Source organism: Lepidochelys kempii, chromosome 1, assembly GCF_965140285.1.
Source record: "Lepidochelys kempii isolate rLepKem1 chromosome 1, rLepKem1.hap1, whole genome shotgun sequence".
NCBI lineage: Eukaryota > Metazoa > Chordata > Testudines > Cheloniidae > Lepidochelys > Lepidochelys kempii.
Window position 1 is genome coordinate 260254137 of NC_136380.1, and position 21281 is coordinate 260275417.

Genomic DNA, 21281 nt, shown 5'->3' on the forward strand with positions numbered 1-21281 from the left:
CATTCCTTGTTGGTAGTCTGAGATCCCAGAGGCTGAATGGACAATAGAGGCGGCTCTTCCTTTTCACTGTGCTCTCCAGGGCAGGGCTGGGATCCAAAGATTAGATCAAGAGAAGCTTACATATGCGACTGACAACACCATACTTGTCCTAAGAATAAGGATTTCAATTGGCAAGGGCTTCTCTACAGTGCTACTTCAAAATGTTAAGTGATTTCATGCTAGCAAAAGGTACCAACTTCCAGCCTGGAATAATAAAATCCTCTATTTACGCACAGCACAGGCAGGAGCAGAGCAGGCAGCCCCTCCCCAACCTGGGATTCTCAAGCTATCTCAGCTCAGTCATAATGGACCATTTCTGGGGGATGGGAGAGGGAGTTCAGCTTCCCTGCCCCAGTCATGCAGATGCTGAACTTCATGCATATAAGCAATCCCATGGCCTTTAATGGGACTAATCAGATGTGTTAACTGTCTGCATAAGGAGCCCATGATTGTTTCACTGTTACCTTGTCCTCACCCTCATTTGTTTGTCCATCTCCACCTGTTTCCCATCTGGGTTGTCAGGTCGCTGGAGAAAGAGACTCTTTAGTGTATGTGTGTCCAGTGTATAGCACAATACACACAATCCAGTCCTTACTATCTCTTCTGCTACTGCTGGTAAAATGCACAATGCAGATGGTGGTTGTTCAAACTTTATTTAATGGGAGGCAGTGTAGCCTAGGGGACAGAGCACTGAGCAGGGTCTCAGGAGAGCTGGGAATAGAACCCAGGTTTCCTGCCACCAGCACACTGAGTGACCTCGAGCATGTCACTGTCCCTTGCTATGCCTCCATTTCGCCATCTTCAAACTGGGGGCAATAAGACCCACTTCCTTTAGAAAGCATTTTGAGATCTACTGATGAAAAGTGCTATTATAAGAGCTAGGTATTAATTTAAATAAAGCTAACAAGTGAATGCACAATTTAGCTAAAAATACACACATCCCACTTTAGTAGTAGTAGTAATAAGCATTTAATAAATGACAGAGCTATAGATAAATTGTATTTATTAGCAGCTTTGACTGCCTCAGCTGAACTCTGCCCCAATCCATGAGAACTTTAATATTCAACTTCTCTGAGCAGCTTTCAAAGAGCCATTATATTTTTGAAGAAAAAAATTAATGTAACCCTTCTGCCCGTCAGAGCCCTGACATCTGGTGGTGAGGTGTGGCAAGTTGTGGAAAAGAACTTCAGGGGCCGATCTCATTTGCATAGGCACACCCACCACGCCTAGAATGAGATCATAGCTGCCCAAATGGTCACTTTGGCTGCTGTGGGATCCCCAGTGTCTCTGTTATTGGGGCAGGAAGAATAAATTATTACCCTGATTATGGGAACTGTGCTTGGAACTGTACGTGGCCTTGTAGTGAGTGCTTCTATTTTATCAGGATCAGTACTCACACCCTCTTGGGACACAATGTGACCCACATACTTCACTGAGGTTCTGCAGAACTGGCATTTGTCAATTGAAAGCTTCAGACCATAATCCTCCAACCTATCAAGCACTTTAAGAAGTCTTTCTTCATGCTCCTCTAAGGTTCTTCCAAACACAATCAGGTCATCCAAATAAACTAACGCAGTAAATTCATGTCTCCCACAACTTTCTCCATGAGACGTTGAAAGGTGGCAGGTGCTCCAGAAATCCCTTGGGGCATGCGTTCGAACTGATAAAACCCTAATGGGCAGATGAAGGCTGTCTTCTCCTTATCTTCTTCTCCCAGAGGGATCTGGTAGTATCCACTTCGAAGATCCAACACAGAGAACCACTGGCTTCCCAGCAAACAGTCTAAGGCATCTCGCACTCGAGGCATAGTGTACTGGTCGACCACAGTACGGCTGTTTAGGGTGCAGTAGTCAATACACATCCGGATTTTCCCATTCTTTTTACGGACTACCACAATGGGTGAGGCGTATGGGCTGCGGGACTCTGTAATGATGCCATTTGCAGCCAGCTCCTGAAGATGATGTCGCACATCTTCCATCTCAGAGAGAGCAATCTTCCTAGATCTCTCCCTGAAAGGTCGAGAGTCATGTAGTCCGATATTGTGCTCTACTCCTTTTGCACATCCCACTCATGCAGTGAGAACACCTTGGATCTTTCACAAAGTTTCTTCCTCAGGCGATCTTTCCAGTCCTCGGACACTGGTGAATCTCCAAAGTCAAACTTTGCTGGGTCTATTGTCGAAACTTGAGTTTCACACTGGGGTTTTACAATCGACTCAGGCTCAAAGAGGTCTGCTATCTTTTGTCCTTGCTTCACAACATCATCACGACTCGTTTCATTAGCAATCAGTATAGTCACCCTTTCCTAGGCTTCAGCAGGTAGGGTTATGACTCCACTGGGGACCAGCACTCCTTCAGGGAGCTCTCCTCCCATCGGCTGCTCTATCATTGCTAATGTCCGTTTACTGCCTTTCAGACAGGTACTCATGACAAGCACTTCTTGCTCCATCCTTGCAGGCACTACTAAGGGGGTTGTGCCCGTGTACGTCAGTGCCCCAAGCGGTAGCTCAGATGTGTCCCTTTTAGCGCTCTCAATTTTCCTATAGGCTTCAGCACAAAGTGTATGGATCATCAGGGTATTCAGGTATTGGTCCCCAACCCGCCTTCTGCAGTAATCCGTGAGTACCTTGAAGAGACTGGAGTTGGTCCCTATCAGCACAGACACATCAGAAGTCCCTTTAGGGTCAGGGCATATTAAGGCAGCTGTGTCTACCTCTTCTCTTACCCCAGCAACCTCCTCTGGGAATTCCAGGTGCACTATGACATACCCTTGGTAGGGGTATTCATCCATGCTGAGGCCACACAGGCCAAGGCCAGTCAGTGGCTGTATAGGCAGGTGCCTAAGCATCTGTTGGTAGAATGACTGAAATATAATAGTCACTTGAGATCCAGTGTCAAGCACTGCTTTACACTCCACCCCTTCGATCCTCACCATGACCTCTGCTCGAGGCCCTATCAGTCCTGCAGGGATCCCAGCTGGACAGTCTTTTCTGGGGGAATCTTCAAATCCTGCAGACCTGGGGGGTCCCCGTCCCCAGACTCTCTGGCAGCTACCGGATCTCTCCCAACTGATCCTCAGCTTTCCATACACTAAGGAGGGGTTTTCTTCATTACGGCACTTGGCAGCACTGTGTCCATCCTGACCACATCGGTAGCAGAAGAATTGACCTTTCCCCCTTCGCCTGGGGGGGATGGTGGCTCTAAGTGCGGGCTTCTCAATCGCCACAGTTTGAGGCTTCTTATTCCTGGAAGTCTTAACTCGGTCAACGGTACTTTGCAGCTCAGCTATCCGTTCCATCAGGACCTGCATTTGTTGGGCAAGTTCCTCTCTGGTGCTCACCATCAGTACACTGGCCGTTTGCAGTGGTGTTGTGCTGGCTGGCTCCGATGTTTGGGCTTCCCAAAACTCACTGGCAGCCTGCCTTTCTTCCTCCTCTCTGACCTCTTTTATCAGCTGGGAGTAACTTGGGGGATGTTCCCGTCGTTCTCTTAGCTGGAGATGAAGTAGAATCGGGTTCTGATACTGAGTTCCTCTTACAATTTGAGCCAGTCTGGTCTGATCCATCTGCTCAGCAGTCACTGCTCCCCTCATGACAGCTCTCTGAAGCAGTCTCTCCAGCCTCTGTATGTAGGCTGAAGCCTTCTCGCCCTTTTGTTGTCGGGAATTAAGGAACTTACAGTAGCTGTCTTCAGGGCCCTCTACGCTCCCAAAGTTGTGTTCAAGGGCCTCTAGGCAGTCCTTCACACTGACCCCAGGGTCAATGAGCTTCAGGGTGCGAATCACATCTAATGCTGGGCCGCCAAGGCTCTCTATAAGGCATCTTCGCTTTTCTGCATCTGGTACGGCCCACTCTTGCAGCATTTCAGTGGTATGCTCTAACCAGGGTTCAAAGTCCTCCTCCCCAGCAAATAATCTTAACTTACAACAAGAGTCTGACTCAGCATGGGGCAGCACAACCTTTTCCAATGTTTGCCCCAGAGCTTTTGTCCAATCATCAGCCGAGGCTGCAGCCTCTGAGCTAGAAGCTGCTGAACCAGGGCCCAACAAACCTGACATATTAGCCATTATACAAACAGTAATTTCCTCAAAATATAAGCACAAACAAAAAAAATATAAATTGTTTCCCAATGTAGTGGATCACTCAACAGGTGCTTGCGAGGGGTACTGACCCATGCGATCCCGGACGAGCCCCCAAAAATGTAACCCTTCTGCCCATCAGAGTTGGCAGCAACAAGGGCCGGGTTCAATATCTAGGGGATCCATTCCAATAACACAATGCAAACTGGCTCAAGCCCCCACCCAGTGACCTGGGACAAATATATACCACCCCCACTGGGCGCCTCCAAGAGGCAATACTTCCCCTCTCGCAAGCACATAGTCTGAGTGTAGCAAAAGCCTTTTAATAACAGAGAGAAACAATGTGGCATTATGTTGGGGAAACACCACCAACAGGATTCATAACACAACCCATGAGCAAAAAAAAAACCCACCCCAAGCAAATTGGGGCATGCCCTTTTCCCTTTGGTTCTTGAGTCCAGCAACCCCAAATCACCCAAAGTCCCAAAAGTCCAATGACCCAAACGTCTCTGTCCCTGGTCAGGGCAGCCCCAGAGTTCGAAACTTTATCTGCGGAGCTTTACCTCCCAACCTGGGTGGAGATGGGACGGGGGTAAGAGGCACCTTACATGATCTGAAGCTGGCTGCCCCACAGCTCCATAGCTGCGCTCTGCTCCGCCAGCCGCCCCACGAACTCCTTCGCTCAGCTGCGCTCTGCTCCGCCAGCCGCCCCACGAACTCCTTCGCTCAGCTGCGCTCTGCTCCGCCAGCCGCCCCACGAACTCCTTCGCTCAGCTGCGCTCTGCTCCGCCAGCCGCCCCACGAACTCCTTCGCTCAGCTCCGCAGCCCACAAGCAGCTCCTGCCATCCACAAACTGCTCCACGTCAAACTGCTTCACCAGCCTGTCCACAAGGCGCTCCAGCCGTCCCGCAAACTGCTCCACAATATATCTTCAGGCTCCCCCACTACTTAACACAACACTCAGTGATTTCAGCTCTTAGGTGAATTCAGCTTGTAGCAGGGGAGCCCCAGTGCTGGTGCACTGTTAGCCGAAAGTAAGCTCAGCAGCCTATAACCAGACTTCTAATGAAATCAAAATTAGCTCTGATATTCCCCAGTGGAGAGAGGAGGAAGTGCAATTAGCATATAAGGCCCTAACCAAGGGGCCCCTGCCACCAAGTATTAATACTTGTCCCCAGCCTCTCTCCATTCACAGAGTTTTGGAACCCATGACCCTTGCCTAGCGAGTGCTACTTAGTTGATGGTGAATCCCTCCATCATAACAAAAGGCCATGTACAGTTCCAAGCACAGTTCCCATAATCAGGGTAATAACAATTTATTCTTCCTGCCCCAATAACAGAGACACTGGGGATCCCACAGCAGCCAAAGTGACCATTTGGGCAGCTATGGTCTCATTCTAGGCGGGGTGGGTGTGCCTATGCAAATGAGATCGGCCCCTGAAGTTCTTTTCCACAACTTGCCACACCTCACCACCAGATGTCAGGGTGGAGCTCATCCTGACACTGCTTACACCAATAAAACCTGCCAGATAAATATTTACTGTCTTTCTCAAGGGTGGAATTTCTCTGCCAAAATTAAACTGGTCTATGGCCCAGGATGGGCAATATTCAGTCCAAGATTAACTTCAGTAGCAGGAAAATTGGTTGAAATTATAGTAAGGAACAGAGTTATTAGACACTTAGATGAACACAAAATGTTGGGGAAGAGTCAACACAGTTTTTGTAAAGGGAAATCATGCCTTACCAATTTATCAGAATTCTTTGAGGTGGTCAACCACTATGTTAAAAAGGGTGATCCAGTGGATATAGTGTCAAAGGCTTTCTGAAAGTCCAAGTCCAAGGTCCCACACTCAAGGCTCTTAAGCAAAGTAAGGAGCCCTGGGATAAGACAGAAGGTTCTCTCATGGATCAGAAACTGGTTGGTATAACGGGGTCTCCCAGGCATCTGTACTGGGACCAGTGTTGTTCAACATATTCATTTATGATCTGGAAAAAGGGGTAAATAGTGAGGTAGCAAAGTCTGCAGATGATACACAATTACTCAACCTAGATAAGTCCAAAGCAGCCTGCAAAGAGTTATAAAGGGATATCATAAAACTGAATGACTAGGCAACAAACTGGCAGGCGAAATTCAACATTGATAAATGCAAAGTAGGGCATGTTTGGAAAACACAATCCAACTATACGTACAAAATGATGGGGTCTACGTAGCTGTTACCACTCAAGAAAGAGATCGTGAAGTCATTGTGCATAGTTTTCTGAAAACATTTGCTCAGTGTGAAGCTGCAGTCAAAAAAGCCAACAATGTTAGCAACCATTAGGAAAAGAATAAATAAAAAGACAGAAAATATCATGCAACTATATAAATCCATGACATGCCCACACCTTGAATATTGTGTGCAGTTCCGGTCACCTCATCTCAAAAGATATATTGGAATTGGAAAAGGTAAAGAGAAGGGCAACAAAAATGATTAGAGCTATGGAACAGCTTTCATATGAGGAGAGATTAAAAAACAGACTAGTCATCTTGGAAAAGAGACTGCTATGGGGGGACATGATAGAGCTGGGAATGGGCGACAGGGGATGGATCACTTGATGATGATTACCTGTTCTGTTCATTCCCTTGGGCACCTGGTATTGGCCACTGTCAGAAGACCGGATGCTGGCTTAGATGGACCTTTGGTCTGACCCAGTATGACTGTTCTTATGTTAGGTCTATAAAGTCATGAATGGTGCAGAGAAAGTGAATACTTTACTCCTTCACATAATACAAGAACCAGGGGGTCACACAATGAAATTAATAGGCAACCGTTGGGTTTTTTTAAAAAAGGAAGTGCTACTTCACACAAGGTAGAGTCAGCCTCTGGAACTTGTTGCCATGGGATGTTGTGAAAGCCAAAAGTATAAATGAAATAAAAAAGTTTATGAAGGACAGGTCCATCAGTGGCTATTAGCCAAGACCGTCAGGGATGCAACTCCATGCGCTGGGTGGCCCTAGGCATCTGCCTGAGAGATGCTGGGACTGAACCACAGGGAATGGATTTCTTGATGATTGCCCTATTCATTCTCTTTGAAGCACCTGGCATTGGCCATTGTCGGAAGACAGGATACTAGGCTAGATGGACCTTTGGTATTGCTATTCTTATGTTCTTAGGCCCACTGCCAGGTATAAGGTCTGACATCTTGCTACCCATCAGAGCTCAATAGCAGAAAACCGGGAATGCTTCCAACCCAGCTGTAGAGGAGAATCACTTCCAGGCCTGCAGCCCTCGCCTTCCCAGCAGTGGCTGGAGGCAGAGGGAATGGCACATAGCCATGGAGCACAGAGCTGCTGGGGAGCCCCAGTGGCGGGTGCCCGACGGCTGAGGCGCCTCTGGACAGCCAGTGACTGGAGCCCAGGGGTGGCCAGTGAGTCCATGCCCCTAACTAAAGACGTGTGGCTTCCAGGGGGGCTGTGCGGGCCCGTCACAAAGCATTGCCCTGTCCCCATCTCCGCGGGCGCTGATCCCGCCCCCGGCGCCCCTGCCTGCAGGCTGGGTGGTGCCCCGGGCTTTGGCCCCGAAGGGCAGGGGCTGCAGCAGAGCTCGGTAGGCGCCGGGGGAGAGGCGCCGGACCAAGCCCGCCCCCAGCCGCGGCTCCACCAGCGGGGCGGGCGCCGGCCGCGGCCAGGTGAGGCGGCCCCGCCCCGCCCCGCCCCGTCTCCCGGCCCCGGCGGCAGCGGGTGAGCGGCGAGCATGGCGGACTCCCAGCTGATCTGCCTGGACGACACGCACGTGAACGAGAAGGTGACCGAGGCCCAGGCCAGGTTCTACTACAGCGAGGAGCAGCGCCGGGCGCTGGAGGTGCTGGTCGCCCAGGGCGAGCCGGCCTACCGGGAGCGGCTGCAGCAGGGGCAGCTGCGGGACTTCCTCTCCAGCCGCGAGCTGCGAGCCCTGCCGGCCGGCTGGCGCGGCTACGATGCGCACCTGGAGGGCGGCGGGGCCGGCGGCGAGGGCGTCTCGCTGGCCTACTGGCCGGAGTGCTCCGACACCGAGGTGCCGCCGCTGGACTTGGGCTGGACGGACAAGAACTTCTACCGGGGCATCAGCCGGGTGAGTCTCTTCACCCACCCCTGGAAGGAGGAGAGCGCGCCGCACCTCAAGCAGATCATTCGGGAGATGATCCAGCAGGCACAGAGGGTAGGTGTGTCCCCTCCCCGGTTCACTTCATCACCCCGGAGCACCGCGAGGGGGCCCTTCCCCCTGCGGGCTGCGGCACTCACACGCCCCCACCGCCCCCTGGTGCTCAGTCCGCTGGGGAAGCGGATCTGCTCGGTGGCTTGTTTCCACTGAGCTCCTCCTTTCAGAGGGCCGCAGCGCTTAACTTTGTCATCCGCTGAGCCACTTTTCTTGCACGTCCTGTGAAGAGCGTGATTGCTGCAGGGACAGGCGCTGTCCTATAGAGCTTCACTGTAAAGGATTCTGGGAGGCCTCTGGGAAGGAGCTGGCATACAGTGCTTGAACTTGAGGGTCATCATGGATGGAAAAAGTAGAGGAGAAAACACCCCAACAATAAATCGATTTTCTTTCCTTGCTGTGTCAAATAGGAGACAGTTAGTTATGGGCCCCCAAGATCTATAACCCACTAATGTCCTATCCAGCATCTCATTGTATTCAGTCACTTTACTGTTAATCAAAAAATAAGTTTTGCCAAAGTGACTCCATCAAGAATCTATATCCAGGACTGGATACCCCATTGTTAATGGGGTTTTATATCAGCTGCCCATTTTGTACTGTCAGTTTGAGTCAGTGGCTCAGACAATCACATATTTAGAGTCTCTTTCAATTCTCTCTCTCTCTCATATGTAGGTAAAACTATTTAAACTCTGTAAATTTAGATAGATTCGTTTCTTGATGGATTTCTAAATCTATAGTTTAGTGGTTGAATGCTCTCTTAATCCAGTCTTGATTGCTAAACAGTTGGATTTGAGACAACATATAGCTGTATTTATCTTTTGGGGGCAGAGAACTGTTGTTAATGTTCTCTGCCAAGAAGACAAACCAATAGGAAGATTCCAAAAGTTTGCATGGAACATGGATGTATCAAGAGTATTTCTCTTGTCAGCTGAGCTGAGGCTTCCAGGAAAGAGATCCCACTTAAAATGGCTTCTCTTCTTGCACAGGTTTCCTTTGGTGTTGGCACTTTCAAACATGTCAAATCGGGAGGCTACTTGATCCCTCCCCTTCCCTGCTGCTTTTCTGTGGGTAATGGGTGCCGTTTGGGTCTCCCCATATACACATATCTCTCGCAAAGATTTTCACAATGAATCTGCTATGTGAGACAGGATATGAAGCAGTTTTCTGAAAAGATTCCCTCTTCAAACTACATATTCCCCTTCTTCCCCCACTCTGAATAATGAAGGCCTGATTAATTGTTCACCTGCACCTTGTGTAGTCACATATCAATGCAAAGTGGCTGTGAAATGTTTGTATTCTGAGTTAGTAGCATTTTACATCTATTTTGCACTTTGCACTGGTGTAAATGTCTAGACAAGGGGCAGGGTGGTGAGGAATTGGGCTGTTTCAGCCTCTGTACCTGAAGGCCAAAAGTGGCTAAAAGTTGTTGGGGGTTTTTTTTGTTTTGCTGACTTGGACAAACTGAAAACCCTGTGCTCCTCCCAATGCAAAGGTGATTGCATGGACATTTAATGGCCCTGTCTAGATAAACCTGCCTGTCATGCTCATGTGAACTGACCTAGAGAATATTGTTGTAGCCATGTTGGTCCAGGATCTTAGAGACAGAGTGGGTGAAGTAATATTTTTTTTATTGGACCACTTTCTGTTGGTTAGAGAGAAAAGCTTTCGAGCTACACGGAGCTCTTCTTCAGGTCTGGGAAAGGTCAGGTCAGCTAAATACATGGTGGAACAGCTTGCTTAGATACCCCAAGAGAACCTGCTTCAATACGGGGGGGGGGGGACATCTGTCACCCCTATTTGTCACCCTCCACCCCACCCTAGAACCCATATAGGGTATCACTAAACTATTACAATCCATACTCAATGGGGACCACATCCTGAAAGAAATGTTTCCTAACCCCTCCCCCATCGCCTCCCCCTTCTAGCCTTCTAACAACTCACCAAGCTTCTCAGACACAAGCTCATCACAGACCAGGAACCATGAGCTCAAAGCACCTTGCCAGAACATCTGCAGGTTTTGCATCTGTTATATCTACACCGCTACAATGACCATTACCCCCCCCCCATCACACCTTTCAAGATCCGTGGGTCCTACATGTGTCTATCGTAACATGTGGTGTACCTCAAGCAGTGCACTAAATGCCCCCCAAACAGCTATGTGGATAAAACCAGATAATCACTATGCTCTCAAATGAACTCGCACAGAAAAATGATAAAAGATTAACATATCAATTACCAATGGGCGAACACTTTTCACAAAACGAGCGCTCCATATCTGACCCCCTCAGTCCTTGTCCTCAAAGGAAACCTGCACAAGGCCTTCAAAAGAGGGGCCTGGGAGCTTAAATTTGTAACTTTGCTAGACACTAAAAATCATGGTCTTAGGGGCAGCTTCTTTCTCCCCTTGCAGAGGGGGGCTGAGCAGGTGTTGATAACACATGGCACATTTCTAAGGCTTATCAGTGTTTTACAAAGATTAATAAATGAAGCCTCCTCGCCACTGTGAGGTAGCCTAGTATTGTCTTGCCAACCCTCTACATGTCCGCGAAGAGTCAGGCACACCTGTGGAACTACAGAAATAACTAGCCCCATGTTATAGATAAAGATGGTGGGAAACTGTGGTGGGGGGTAGCCCCGCATACTCTGAATTGCTCTTTGTCACTTTTCCAGGTAATCTAGGGAGATCATCACCAGGTAACCCTGTCTGCATCTTCCCTATGGCACAGTCATTGCCAATTTGTAAACCGTGATACGCTATTTGTGCCAGCATTACAAACATCCTGGAGCAAGTGCCACATGGTGAGCATTTGTCACCTATTTTCAGAAAATTTCAGGGCCGTCATTTGTTTTCATGAGTATATCCCATTCCTACAGTTTGCAGGGGAACCAGGGCCCAGCATTTATTTGAGAAACCAAGGCATCATTTTTGTGACATTATTTTGTTTACCAAGGCAAATGTAAACAGGTGACAGTCCCCACCTAGGCTTGATGTAGCCCAGCCAGAAAAGGGACTGCTCATCACAAGAAGAGGGGTGGAATGTAATAAAGACTTCTGCCCAGAGTGCTGGAGGAAGAGATGATCTGCAGGAGGTGCAGAATGTTTCTCTCTCGCTGTTTGTTCTTGGTCTTGGGGCAATTACTGTGGAGCTGGGAGTATTTTGCCCTCCCCCTGCCACTGTTTTAGTCTAGCTTCACCTTTGCACCAGGAACTCAAGCCCAGATCCTATCTGATGACAGGGCAGTGTTCTGCCACTTGCTGGCCATATTTGGCCCTATGTCACAGAGGTGGTTGTGTGTGTGTGTAGCTTATTCACTCTCTGATCACCTGTGGCAAATACGTGAAGCTAAGTATGCTGGAAGCTGTCTGTCGTTTAAGAACAGAACGGGTCTGGTGGAGCAATGGTCTTTGGCAGTGGTAAGTCCCTGTCTGTATGGTGAGAGTCTGCTGTGGCATGGTTTGGAGCATACAAGGGCAATCTCTTTCCCAGATTCAATTTGCCTCTCTAGTGAGGATTATTCACCCCGCTGTAGTTACTACCCCTTGAAGCCTGAGTTGGACCTCTTCCAACCTTCAGCTGAAGGAAAGGAGCTCTTCTCTGCACTGAGCTGGGAACCATACTGCCTGATTGGGTTGAAAAAGAGTTTAAAATAGTTTCATGCTACCTCTGTTTAACACAATACTGCTGGCCATTGTGAACGGCGCCCATGGAATTTAAACTTTATTCAGACAACTCTGTTCCCAGCCTGTAGTGCAGAGCGCCTCTCACTGCCCAAGTTTACATGCCTGCCATAAATGAATGAGACCAGCCTCCTGTGGTGATTCATTCACAGCCTTCCAAAGGCTGGGGAAAGTCTTTCAGGAGAAAGAGGCAAGTTGGGACTTGATATTTCTAGTGTTTTAAAACGGGAGAATAGGGTAGGGTGTAGACCACAGAGAAAAGCCCTTTGAGATCACCTTCCCATATTGTAAAGGGTGCCAACAATCTTCTTGCTTTGTAATTTCCTGTAACCACTGACTGTTCAGGCTTTTGTGAGTTTAACAGCATGTTAACGTAGTCTTTTGCTTTTTTTTAAATAAATTTTGTGTTTGGAAAAATGTATCCTGTTGGGCATTCAAAGTGAAAGGGGGTGGGGAGGATTTTTGTAGCACCAACAAACGCAGAACTGAATGCCAGACCATCTCTGTTGTTATAAATATGAGCAGGTGTGTTTGAACCCCCTAGGTCAGATATAGAAATGCATTTCTTGTGAACCCAGCCCAGGTAGGAGAATTCTTAAGGGAATCTGTGGAACAGAAAAACAAAATCCCACTTCTCCCCACACCCTTAGTATTCTGTCTCCTCTGCCCACAATTTCTCTGGCCCCTTGTGCTGAGCAGGTGAACCTTGGTTTTCCAGGGTCTCTTCACATGTAGGTAAATCACTGTGAGACAAACATGGTGGAGAGGCCTCACAGTGGAGGTGAAAACCGGGCAGCTGGCTGTGTTGTTCTTCATGCCTCTGATTAATATGCAGCATTCCCTGGAAATGACAAGAGAGCTCCCAACAAGAACTAACAAACTCTTTCCTTGTACATGTGCAGGCTCTGGGAGCCATGCCAGGAAATAATGAGATTACTGAATTGTGTTCAGACATGTGTTTCTCTCGCGCTTTAGTTTGCCTTGAGTATACTCTCTACCCAGCTGGCCTGGCACCCAGACCCTTTTGTTTTATATTAGGAGTGAGATGGGGACATGCAAACACACTATCTCTAATACTGTATTTTACTTGCCTCTCTTTCTGCCCGATCCTTGCTTCCAGATCATTGCGGTGGTAATGGATCTGTTTACAGACCGGGACATCTTCCAAGATATTGTGGACGCAGCATACAAGTGCCGGATCCCAGTCTATATAATCCTGGATGAGGAGGGTGTGAAGTTCTTCCTGGAGATGTGCAAGTGTATGAATCTCAGTAGCTTCCAGATCCAGGTAATATACTGTGGTACAATGGAGGCCATGTCAACGGTACAGATGTTCCGGTGTAATGCCCAGGTGTAGACACTTGCTACGTCAACAGAAGGGGATTTATTTGTCAATATAGCTCATTTTTTTTCAAGAAGCAGTAGCTAGGTTGACTGAAGAATTTGTCCTTCGACTTAGCCATGTTTACACCGGAGGTTAGGCCAACCTAACTATGGTGTTATGGGTGTAAAATTTTTCACAGCTCTGAATGATGGAGCCTGGTCGATTTAACTTTTCATTATAGATCAGGCCAGAGCTTAAAGGGCCTTTGTGTCTCCAACAAGGGGCTGAGCTGCTGCAGTTCTGGGGTGGATCAGAGACTGTTTGGATGGATAGCTGAGTCCCTTCTAGTTGCAATGTGCTCTGGTTGGCAGAGGGGAGTTGGGGACAGGAGCCATATTGGAAAGCAGGAGAGTAAGAAAATGGTTCTCTGGTGCTGAGTGGAGAAGGAGAAGACAGAGGAATGACCTTGGGGGGGGGGGGAGCCCAGAGTAGGAAGGGGCCTGAGGAGGGTTTGTGGCTGACTGACTTAAGCATCCCTGATTGGAGAGAACTTTGTCATGGAGAATCATGTGCCTCTGGAGCAGGGATTCCAACTAATCTAGAACCGAAAGGTCTGTCATTCTCTGACTATTATTTGGGCCTGTCGATTTTGTTTGTCTGAATGTTATCTAATTCTGTCTCGTTACTTTACTGAACTCACTTCTATTATCTCTGCCAGACTGGGACTAAAGTTCCCTGCTAATTTTGTGACCCCAATGTGTGAGTGAGTGTTTTTCCTGGGTGCAGGCATTGCATGGGAGGTACCCCGGAGGCTCTCCCAATGGGAGTGCCTGCAGAGCTTGCCTCCAGGGTTTGTGGGTAGAGGTCACTAATTTTTGTGCACCACTGCTCAGGCCTATATGCACCAAGACGGTGTCAGTTACAGTATGTTCATGTACCAGTGTCACAGAACTGGAATAAAGGTCTAGGTCTAGTCTACCTGATGAGGAATAGTGTGTGGGCAGTAGGAAAATTTTCACATTAAAGAGAGAGAGAGACAGACAGGTCCCCTTCATGTATATACCATAACCTGCTGTGAGGCCATGACCAGCCTGCTTTGATTCCTAGCAGGAAATCGCTGGTCATTGCTCAGGGTGAAAACCAGGTCTCCTGTGGTTGAAGTAACTGCAAAGCAAATTCAAATACAAAGAATATGGTTTCCTGAAGCCTGAGAGTGGTAGATAAAAACAAGGCTTCTGCAACCAGAGGTTTCTAAATGGATACAAACTGGAGGGTTGAGTCTAGCTGAGGTCTAGGCTTGTCCTCTGCTTTCTTTTTTCAAAAAATGTGTAATGGCTACACTCCCCTTTTATACTTAGCTTCCTGCTGCCATTGGGGGAGACTTCAGTTCTTGAGTTCACCCTTATTCCCCCATGAATGGGCTTCACTGCCAGTCTTGCAATGAAGTCAGACTTCTGATCTCCTTCTCAGGGATAGTAGTTTTTACTTTCACCCAGCTAAATAGCAGGTAGCCATATCAGCTTTTGCTGGGTTTTCCTCAGATCTTACAGGTTAAGCAGAATCAAGCTAGATCAGCACTGGAATGCGAGACCTCCAAGGAACACACAGGTTCTGCAAGAAGTGGTGGTGCCGATGACTGAATATATGGTACTTTCCCCTGTGTTCACATTGAACTAAGGTCCTAACACGGTAATAAGGGGGTGGTCTGCTGCTGGAAGTGCCATCTTCCAAGTGAGCTGTAACACCGAGATACTGATTAGTTGCAATCGTTAAATGATCCCATAGCACTCTGATTTTTCTTTTTTTTTTAACTCTTAAGAAATGTTCTGGCCGTATTTTAATTTAGGAAATTACACTCTGCTTCAACTGGATATCGTATTCTTTCTCTTAGGGTACATCTACATTTGAGCTGGGAGGTGTGATTCCTAGCTTAGCACCTAAAAATAGCAGTGTGTCCACAGCAGCTAAGGCGAGTCGCCTAAGTACATACCCAGGGAGTTTGACAAGATTGTACTTGGGGCAGCTAACTTGAGAGGCCATCTAGGGTGATGCAGACACACTGCTATTTTTAGGTGATAGCTTGAGCAGAGCTAGCATGGATACGTCTGTGCAAGCTGGGAATCACACCTCCCAGCTCAAATGTAGACATGCCCTTAAGCTATTTAATAGCATAGTAGTGCTCCGTCCTAGAGGTGAGTACATTTCAGTGGAGGGATACTGTTCCCTCTGTATAGTTTATTTATCAATCTTTAAATACCCTGAGATCTTTCAGGGTAAGAGACGTTATAGAAATATATGTTTTTGGAGATAATTGATGTGGTATACTCACAACATCGCATGTTATTTGTGTTTTCTGCACATGAAGCCATATCGATATAGCTTTGTCTCCACACTGTTACAGGGTATTTGGGTGATTTTTGTTGTTGTTGTAATTTTCTACTCCCTCTGTGCACATGTAAAGAGTCATTTTTAGATCACAGTAATTAAAAGAAAATCAAATTTGAATTCTTTTTACCAAAAGCAGGAAATGCAATGTGCAAATCCAGTGAAAACTCCACTTGCTAAATACTGTTGTAACATGGCTGGCTGTGTGCTCACACAGACTGCTCTAGTCAGATTGCTTCCTGGTAAAAAAAAAAAAAAAGTCACATAACCTCTTGTACCTTTTTCTGACTGATGTGAAAAAATGAGGTCATTCTGTTTGCAGATCATGGGCTATTGACTAGCATACAGCAAAATCCAGGTTGGTTAAATAGGAAAAGATCTTCAGTGGAAAACCAGATGGATAAAAATGTTATAATAAACACCGGAGAGGACACCCTTCTTCTGGTGTGTTCTCCCTGACCTGCATTCAGCATTCCACGCACATGACTCACTATGAGGCCTTGAGCAAGTCACTTTGACTTTCTCAGGTCCCCCATCCATGACATAGAGTAGTAATACTTATGGGGTATTGTGGTGGTTAATTAGCTAATGTCTGCACAGCACTTCAAACATACAAGTAGTAGATGATTGCAAGTATTCTAATTTATTATTAGTCAGAATTTGTACTGACACTGCAGCATTTCTATTGAACAAATACAACCGATATGATGAAGAGATTAAAAATTACATATTATATTCAGAAAACTAGGATTTTAAAAGAATTCTGGATTTCTTTGGTCACAGTAAGTTCACCTATGGCTGGAAATCCAGACTGGTACAGCCAGGGCCACGTGGTTCTTTAACCATATGACATAGGTCAAAACAGCATAGCACTTGTTTGTTGTTGTACTGTTCTTGTATGTTATGTGCAGATAGATATCTGACACTTAAAGGCATATAGCCTTAAGTCAGCATTTTTCTAGTCTACTTAGGACATTAGTACAACTGACCCTTATACCACCAAATCTCTCAAAGAGGATTCTGTGGTCTGTCATGCCCTCTGATCTCTTTGCACTGGCCAGAATCCTTCCCAATCCACTGGTAAGGAGACGAGTTCTCCTCTTACTGTAGCAGGAGGAGACTAGGAAACCTCCATTATGGAAGGCCAGCGGAATCTCTCCTACTGGAATGTTCCAGAAAATTGGGATGTTCTCTCCTCTTGTTGTCTCTGATAGTAAAATTGTCCAGACTTTTAATTTGCCTCCGTTTACCAAGCCCTACTTTATCACTATGACAACACAAATGAGACCAGTGCCTGAGGCCCTGACTCAGGTCTCCATTTCAGCCCCTTTAAATTGACACCAGGTGGATCTTCCCGTAGGAGAGTCTCCCTTCCACCATCCTCCCAGCATAGGAATATGCAGGGGTTAGGAGTTTATGCGGCCACAATGCACTGTTCTCTAGCTAGTCTAGACTGGCAGAGTGGCTTATGGGTGATTGGGGGTGTACCCAGAATTTAAAGAGTGCAAAAATGCGACTGTTGATTCACTCCCCCTCCTGGGTGGGTCTCCTGAGGCTGCAGCTCGGAATTGGGGACTGAGGATCATTTTCTTCCCTTAGATTTTGAAAGTTTTGTCCCACCTGCATTTTAGACTTCTCAGTGCTGGGATGAAAAGGAGAATGGGGCAGGCAGAGTTGCAAGCACATTTAACGTATTGGACAGGCCTACAGATTGATGGAGGAGAGTGACCTGTATAGAAAATAAGTGACCAGCTGGGACAGACAGCGGAAGTACATTCTGCCTTGGATTATCCCTTCTGCAACTTTCCTGAGTTCTGTTGGCCAATGTGAAATAAACTCTAGCATTGAGTGAGGTGAGGTGAGATGAGATGAGATGACTGGGTTGGTGGCCCCTGGAGCTGCAGGATTATCTGATTCTCTATATGCATGATTTGTTGTGACTTGTTTTTTCACCTTCCTGTTAGAACATCCGTGTACGTTTTGTGACGGGAGTTGGGTTCTATATGCCATCAGGGAAGATCAAAGGCACCTTGGCCTCCCGGTTCCTGATGGTGGATGGTGAAAAAGTGGCCACTGGGTCCTACAGGTGGGTCACTCACCCAGGATATGCCCATGTTCTTTGTATAAGGTCTACCCCATGCTTTACCTAGGGGAGGTGGGGAGCAGCCTCCTTCTTTTTTTATTCCCTAACAGTTGGTCCAGTCCATTTCCTAGCAAGGCTGCTGTGTCCAGTTGAGCTCTTTGTAGATGTCTGATGTGGGATAGAGAACACAGAACTAACTTTTGAAGGATAAAGTATCCCTGTGTCAACAGAACGTTCCACTGAATGAGAGAATTCCTCCTCCTCACCAGCCAGTGGCCAAATGGGATTCCCCAGCATCCCCTGTGGCCAGTTTGCTATCTAGAAGAGGTTAGCAGGGCAGTATAGAGAGCCCTTCTGCCAATTCAGCAACAGCAGGTTAAGTGTGGTTACCAGTGTCCTTGTCCAGATGGGGGAACTGTACTTTAAGGTGTCACAGCTTTCTCTACGAGATTTGTCCACCTGTACCATAAAGAACAGACTTAAAAATGTATACAGTGCCACTCAAGTGGGTAAGATACTCGTCACATGGTTGCAATGTTGTGTGTTTCTGAATGCTGAGAGTTCAGGGGTGGTCATTTGGGGGTTGGAGAGGTGTCAGGTCTCCCTATCTCCATGCAAAAATCTAACAGTGGCTTCTCTCTGCCAGCTTCACTTGGAGCTCATCCCACATCGACAGAAACATCCTCCTGTTGTTGACGGGGCAGAATGTGGAGATGTTTGATGTCGAGTTTCGTGAGCTCTACGCCATCTCTGAGGAGGTCAATCTCTACAAGGAGCTGAACATTGCTAGCCCTTTTAATTCAGGAGTTGGGATATCGGCGCTTCGCTCCTCCACTGTGTCTCGTAAGATGATCAACCCCAAGTATGGTCTAGTGACAGGGGCTGCCCCTGGTGAAATGTTCTGGGCTTCACGCCAGAGGCAGGAGGCACAGGAGAAACTGGAAAGGAATGAGGAGGAAAGTGAGTCAAAGAAGCGGCTGAATCAGTTTCTGAATGACTTGATCACGGTGGAGCAGGTGCTACCAGAAATTCTGCCACCTCTTGAGAGCTTGGGGAGAGAGAACCGGAGTCCCCAGAGATTGCTCTCCTGGTTCCATCGGGGTCTGAAACATAAGTCCAAATCCAGGGAGTCCATTCGCGACACCAAAAAGGACGAGGAAGCTAGCAGCTCTGTTACCAATGGGGAAACCAATTCCAAGCAGGGTAAGAGGTTTGGCAGCGGCTTTTTCAGCAGGAAAGCTAAACGGTCCCCCGTCATGAAAACTGAGGCCAATTCTTTTGCCAGTGAGGGACCCTCAGGAGAAGAGTTTGTGATCGTGAAGACAGCATGCGAGGACCTGATCAGCTTCAGCCCTGTCAGCATTCGGAGTAGTGTGGGCACCTCAGGTAAACCACCTCCACCACAGTTCCCCTAGGCTCCCCCAGTGCAGGCACATGAGGGTAGTTCCAACCATTTCTTTTCCTCTCTGCCTTAAAATGACACAGAGAGCAACTGAGGCCAATGAAACAAAATCATCTTGCAGGCATTTTTAAGGGGAAATTTTGTGAGACTTGCACTTCTCGTGTGACTTCCTTTGGTGGTCTGGAGGTGAGGAGGGTGAATCTCTCTCTTATTTCCCCATGTAAAAAGGTTCCAGGCACAGGTACTTTGCTCCCCAGCTGGAAGCAGTGTTAGTGGTTCACAGCCATCTTAGGTGCTAGCAGAGAACCTTGTGTTGTACTTCAGGGACCCTTTTGGCAGTGCACAGTTGCACGGACAGGTTTTAGACGTCTCCTACCACCTAACCTACTCATCTTTACTTGACTGGATATAGAGTTACTATGACAAGGTTATGGTGGGAGGGAAAACAGAGTGGGGGAATCCTCCATAATCTACTCCTTTTCCATTCCCCCCCCATCAAACATGGGGGAGATCATCATGGAATTAGAAGCTAGGGAGTTATCGCAACATGGCCATGATCAGTGCTTGCGACATGTCCTTCAGTGGCTTTGTCCAGGTTAGTTTTCAGTGACTCAAGTGAATTCAGAACTGGCAAATCCCCTTCACACTCTAGTTCCTAAAAGGTTTAGATGTTGACAGACTGGAACAAACCTATAGACTATCCAGGCTAGTCCCCCTCTCTGACAGTGACCCATTGTGGATGCTGTGGAGAGAGTTGCAAAACTAGAACATGTCATATAGCAGGGGAATAAATTATGTTAGGACAATGGTCCCCAAACTTTTTCGGTCACCCACACCCCCTGTTACCCAGTCTGCTCACCCACCTTCCCCCGGAGCCATGGTCGGGGCTGGAACTGCGGGTCAGGGGCTGCAGCTGTGGGCAGGGCTGGAGTCGAGCTGGGGGGCGCTCCCTCCCCACCTGCTTGGGGGGGGTGCCCCAGACCCCACTGCAGCCCCTGAATGTTCCTCTGTGCCCCCTTAGGGGTTGTGCCCTACACTTCGGGGACCTTAGGGGAGTAATTTCTTCCTGACCCATCTTAACCAGGGATCATTCTATGCCCAAAAGAATGTGAAATGTGACGTTTAGCGTGGGGGAGGAACGGAGATTTGTTAAGCCTGAAACTGCCATTTTTAAAAAATGGAACGAGACTCCAGAGACCAAGAAAGTGAGGAGGGTATTGGGGAGAAAGATGAGATTAAAAAACTGCCATTGGTTGGATTCTTAGAAATATTTCTGCTGAGAGAGAGAGAAAGAGAGAGAGAGATTTAAATCCCAAAGCTACTTAACACAGATTGAAACAAGATGAGAATAGCCTAGTCTGGGCCACAATAGATCCATTTTGGAGGGCACCCTTAGAATATGGGAAGTTGGGAGTGAGCCCTCCCCTCCCCCATCTCAGGTGACTGCATATTCTCTGCACAGATAGTATATGTTAGATACTCTGCTGGTTCCCTTCCACGGAGGTTGGAAATCTGTAGACTTATTGGAATCAGATGGGTTGATCTAAGGGCTTTCAGTACCCTCTAGTGACAAAACTAGAGAACTGTTGAGTCTGTTTCCCACCTGTCTCTCTAAAGAGGCAATTTAAAGTGATAGAGATCCTATATTTCTAACCCCTGACTCTAGCTGTTGTAAAATAGTTCTCCCACCACCCTGTCACTCCCATATGTTATTTCAAAATGAGGTTGTTACCTTTCTAGGGCATGAGCTGTGTCTTCCTATCAGTACTGTAAGTCAGTGGTTCTCAACCAGGGGCAAATGTATCCCTGGGGGTATTCAGAGGATCCCAGGGGGGTACATCAACTTATCTAGATATTTGCCTAGTTTTACAACAGGCTACATAAAAAGCACTAGCAAAGTCTGCAAACTAAAATTTCATGCAGACAATGACTTATTTATACTGCTCTAAAGACTATACACTGAAATGTAAATACAAGATTTATATTCCAATTCATTTATTTTATAATTATATAGTAAAAATTAGAGCATAAGCAATTTTTCAGTAATAGTGTGGCTGTGACACTTTTTTGTATTTTTATGTCTGATTTTGTAAGCAAATAATTTTTAAGTGAGTTG

General features: G+C 47.3%; 1 protein-coding gene and 1 long non-coding RNA gene across 3 annotated transcripts in view; one reads left to right on the plus strand and one right to left on the minus strand.

Moving 5' to 3' along the window:
* Positions 1 to 8287, minus strand: LOC140904508 (uncharacterized). Its single transcript, XR_012156542.1, has 3 exons — positions 7990 to 8287; positions 5862 to 6103; positions 1 to 148 (listed from the first exon to the last, which is right to left on the minus strand). It is a non-coding gene; the product is annotated as an uncharacterized LOC140904508 (long non-coding RNA).
* The window catches only part of FAM83F (family with sequence similarity 83 member F), a 22780-nt gene continuing 9331 nt past the window's right edge, over positions 7833 to 21281 (plus strand). For both annotated transcript variants that reach the window (XR_012156540.1, XM_073326875.2), the window contains exons 1-4: positions 7833 to 8295; positions 13092 to 13259; positions 17645 to 17766; positions 18410 to 19149. Coding sequence is in view for 1 of the 2 variants with exons in the window: in XM_073326875.2 (XP_073182976.1) it covers positions 7852 to 8295; positions 13092 to 13259; positions 17645 to 17766; positions 18410 to 19149 (1474 nt within the window). In the remaining variant the exon portion in view is untranslated. The remainder of the gene's footprint in view (positions 8296 to 13091; positions 13260 to 17644; positions 17767 to 18409; positions 19150 to 21281) is intronic.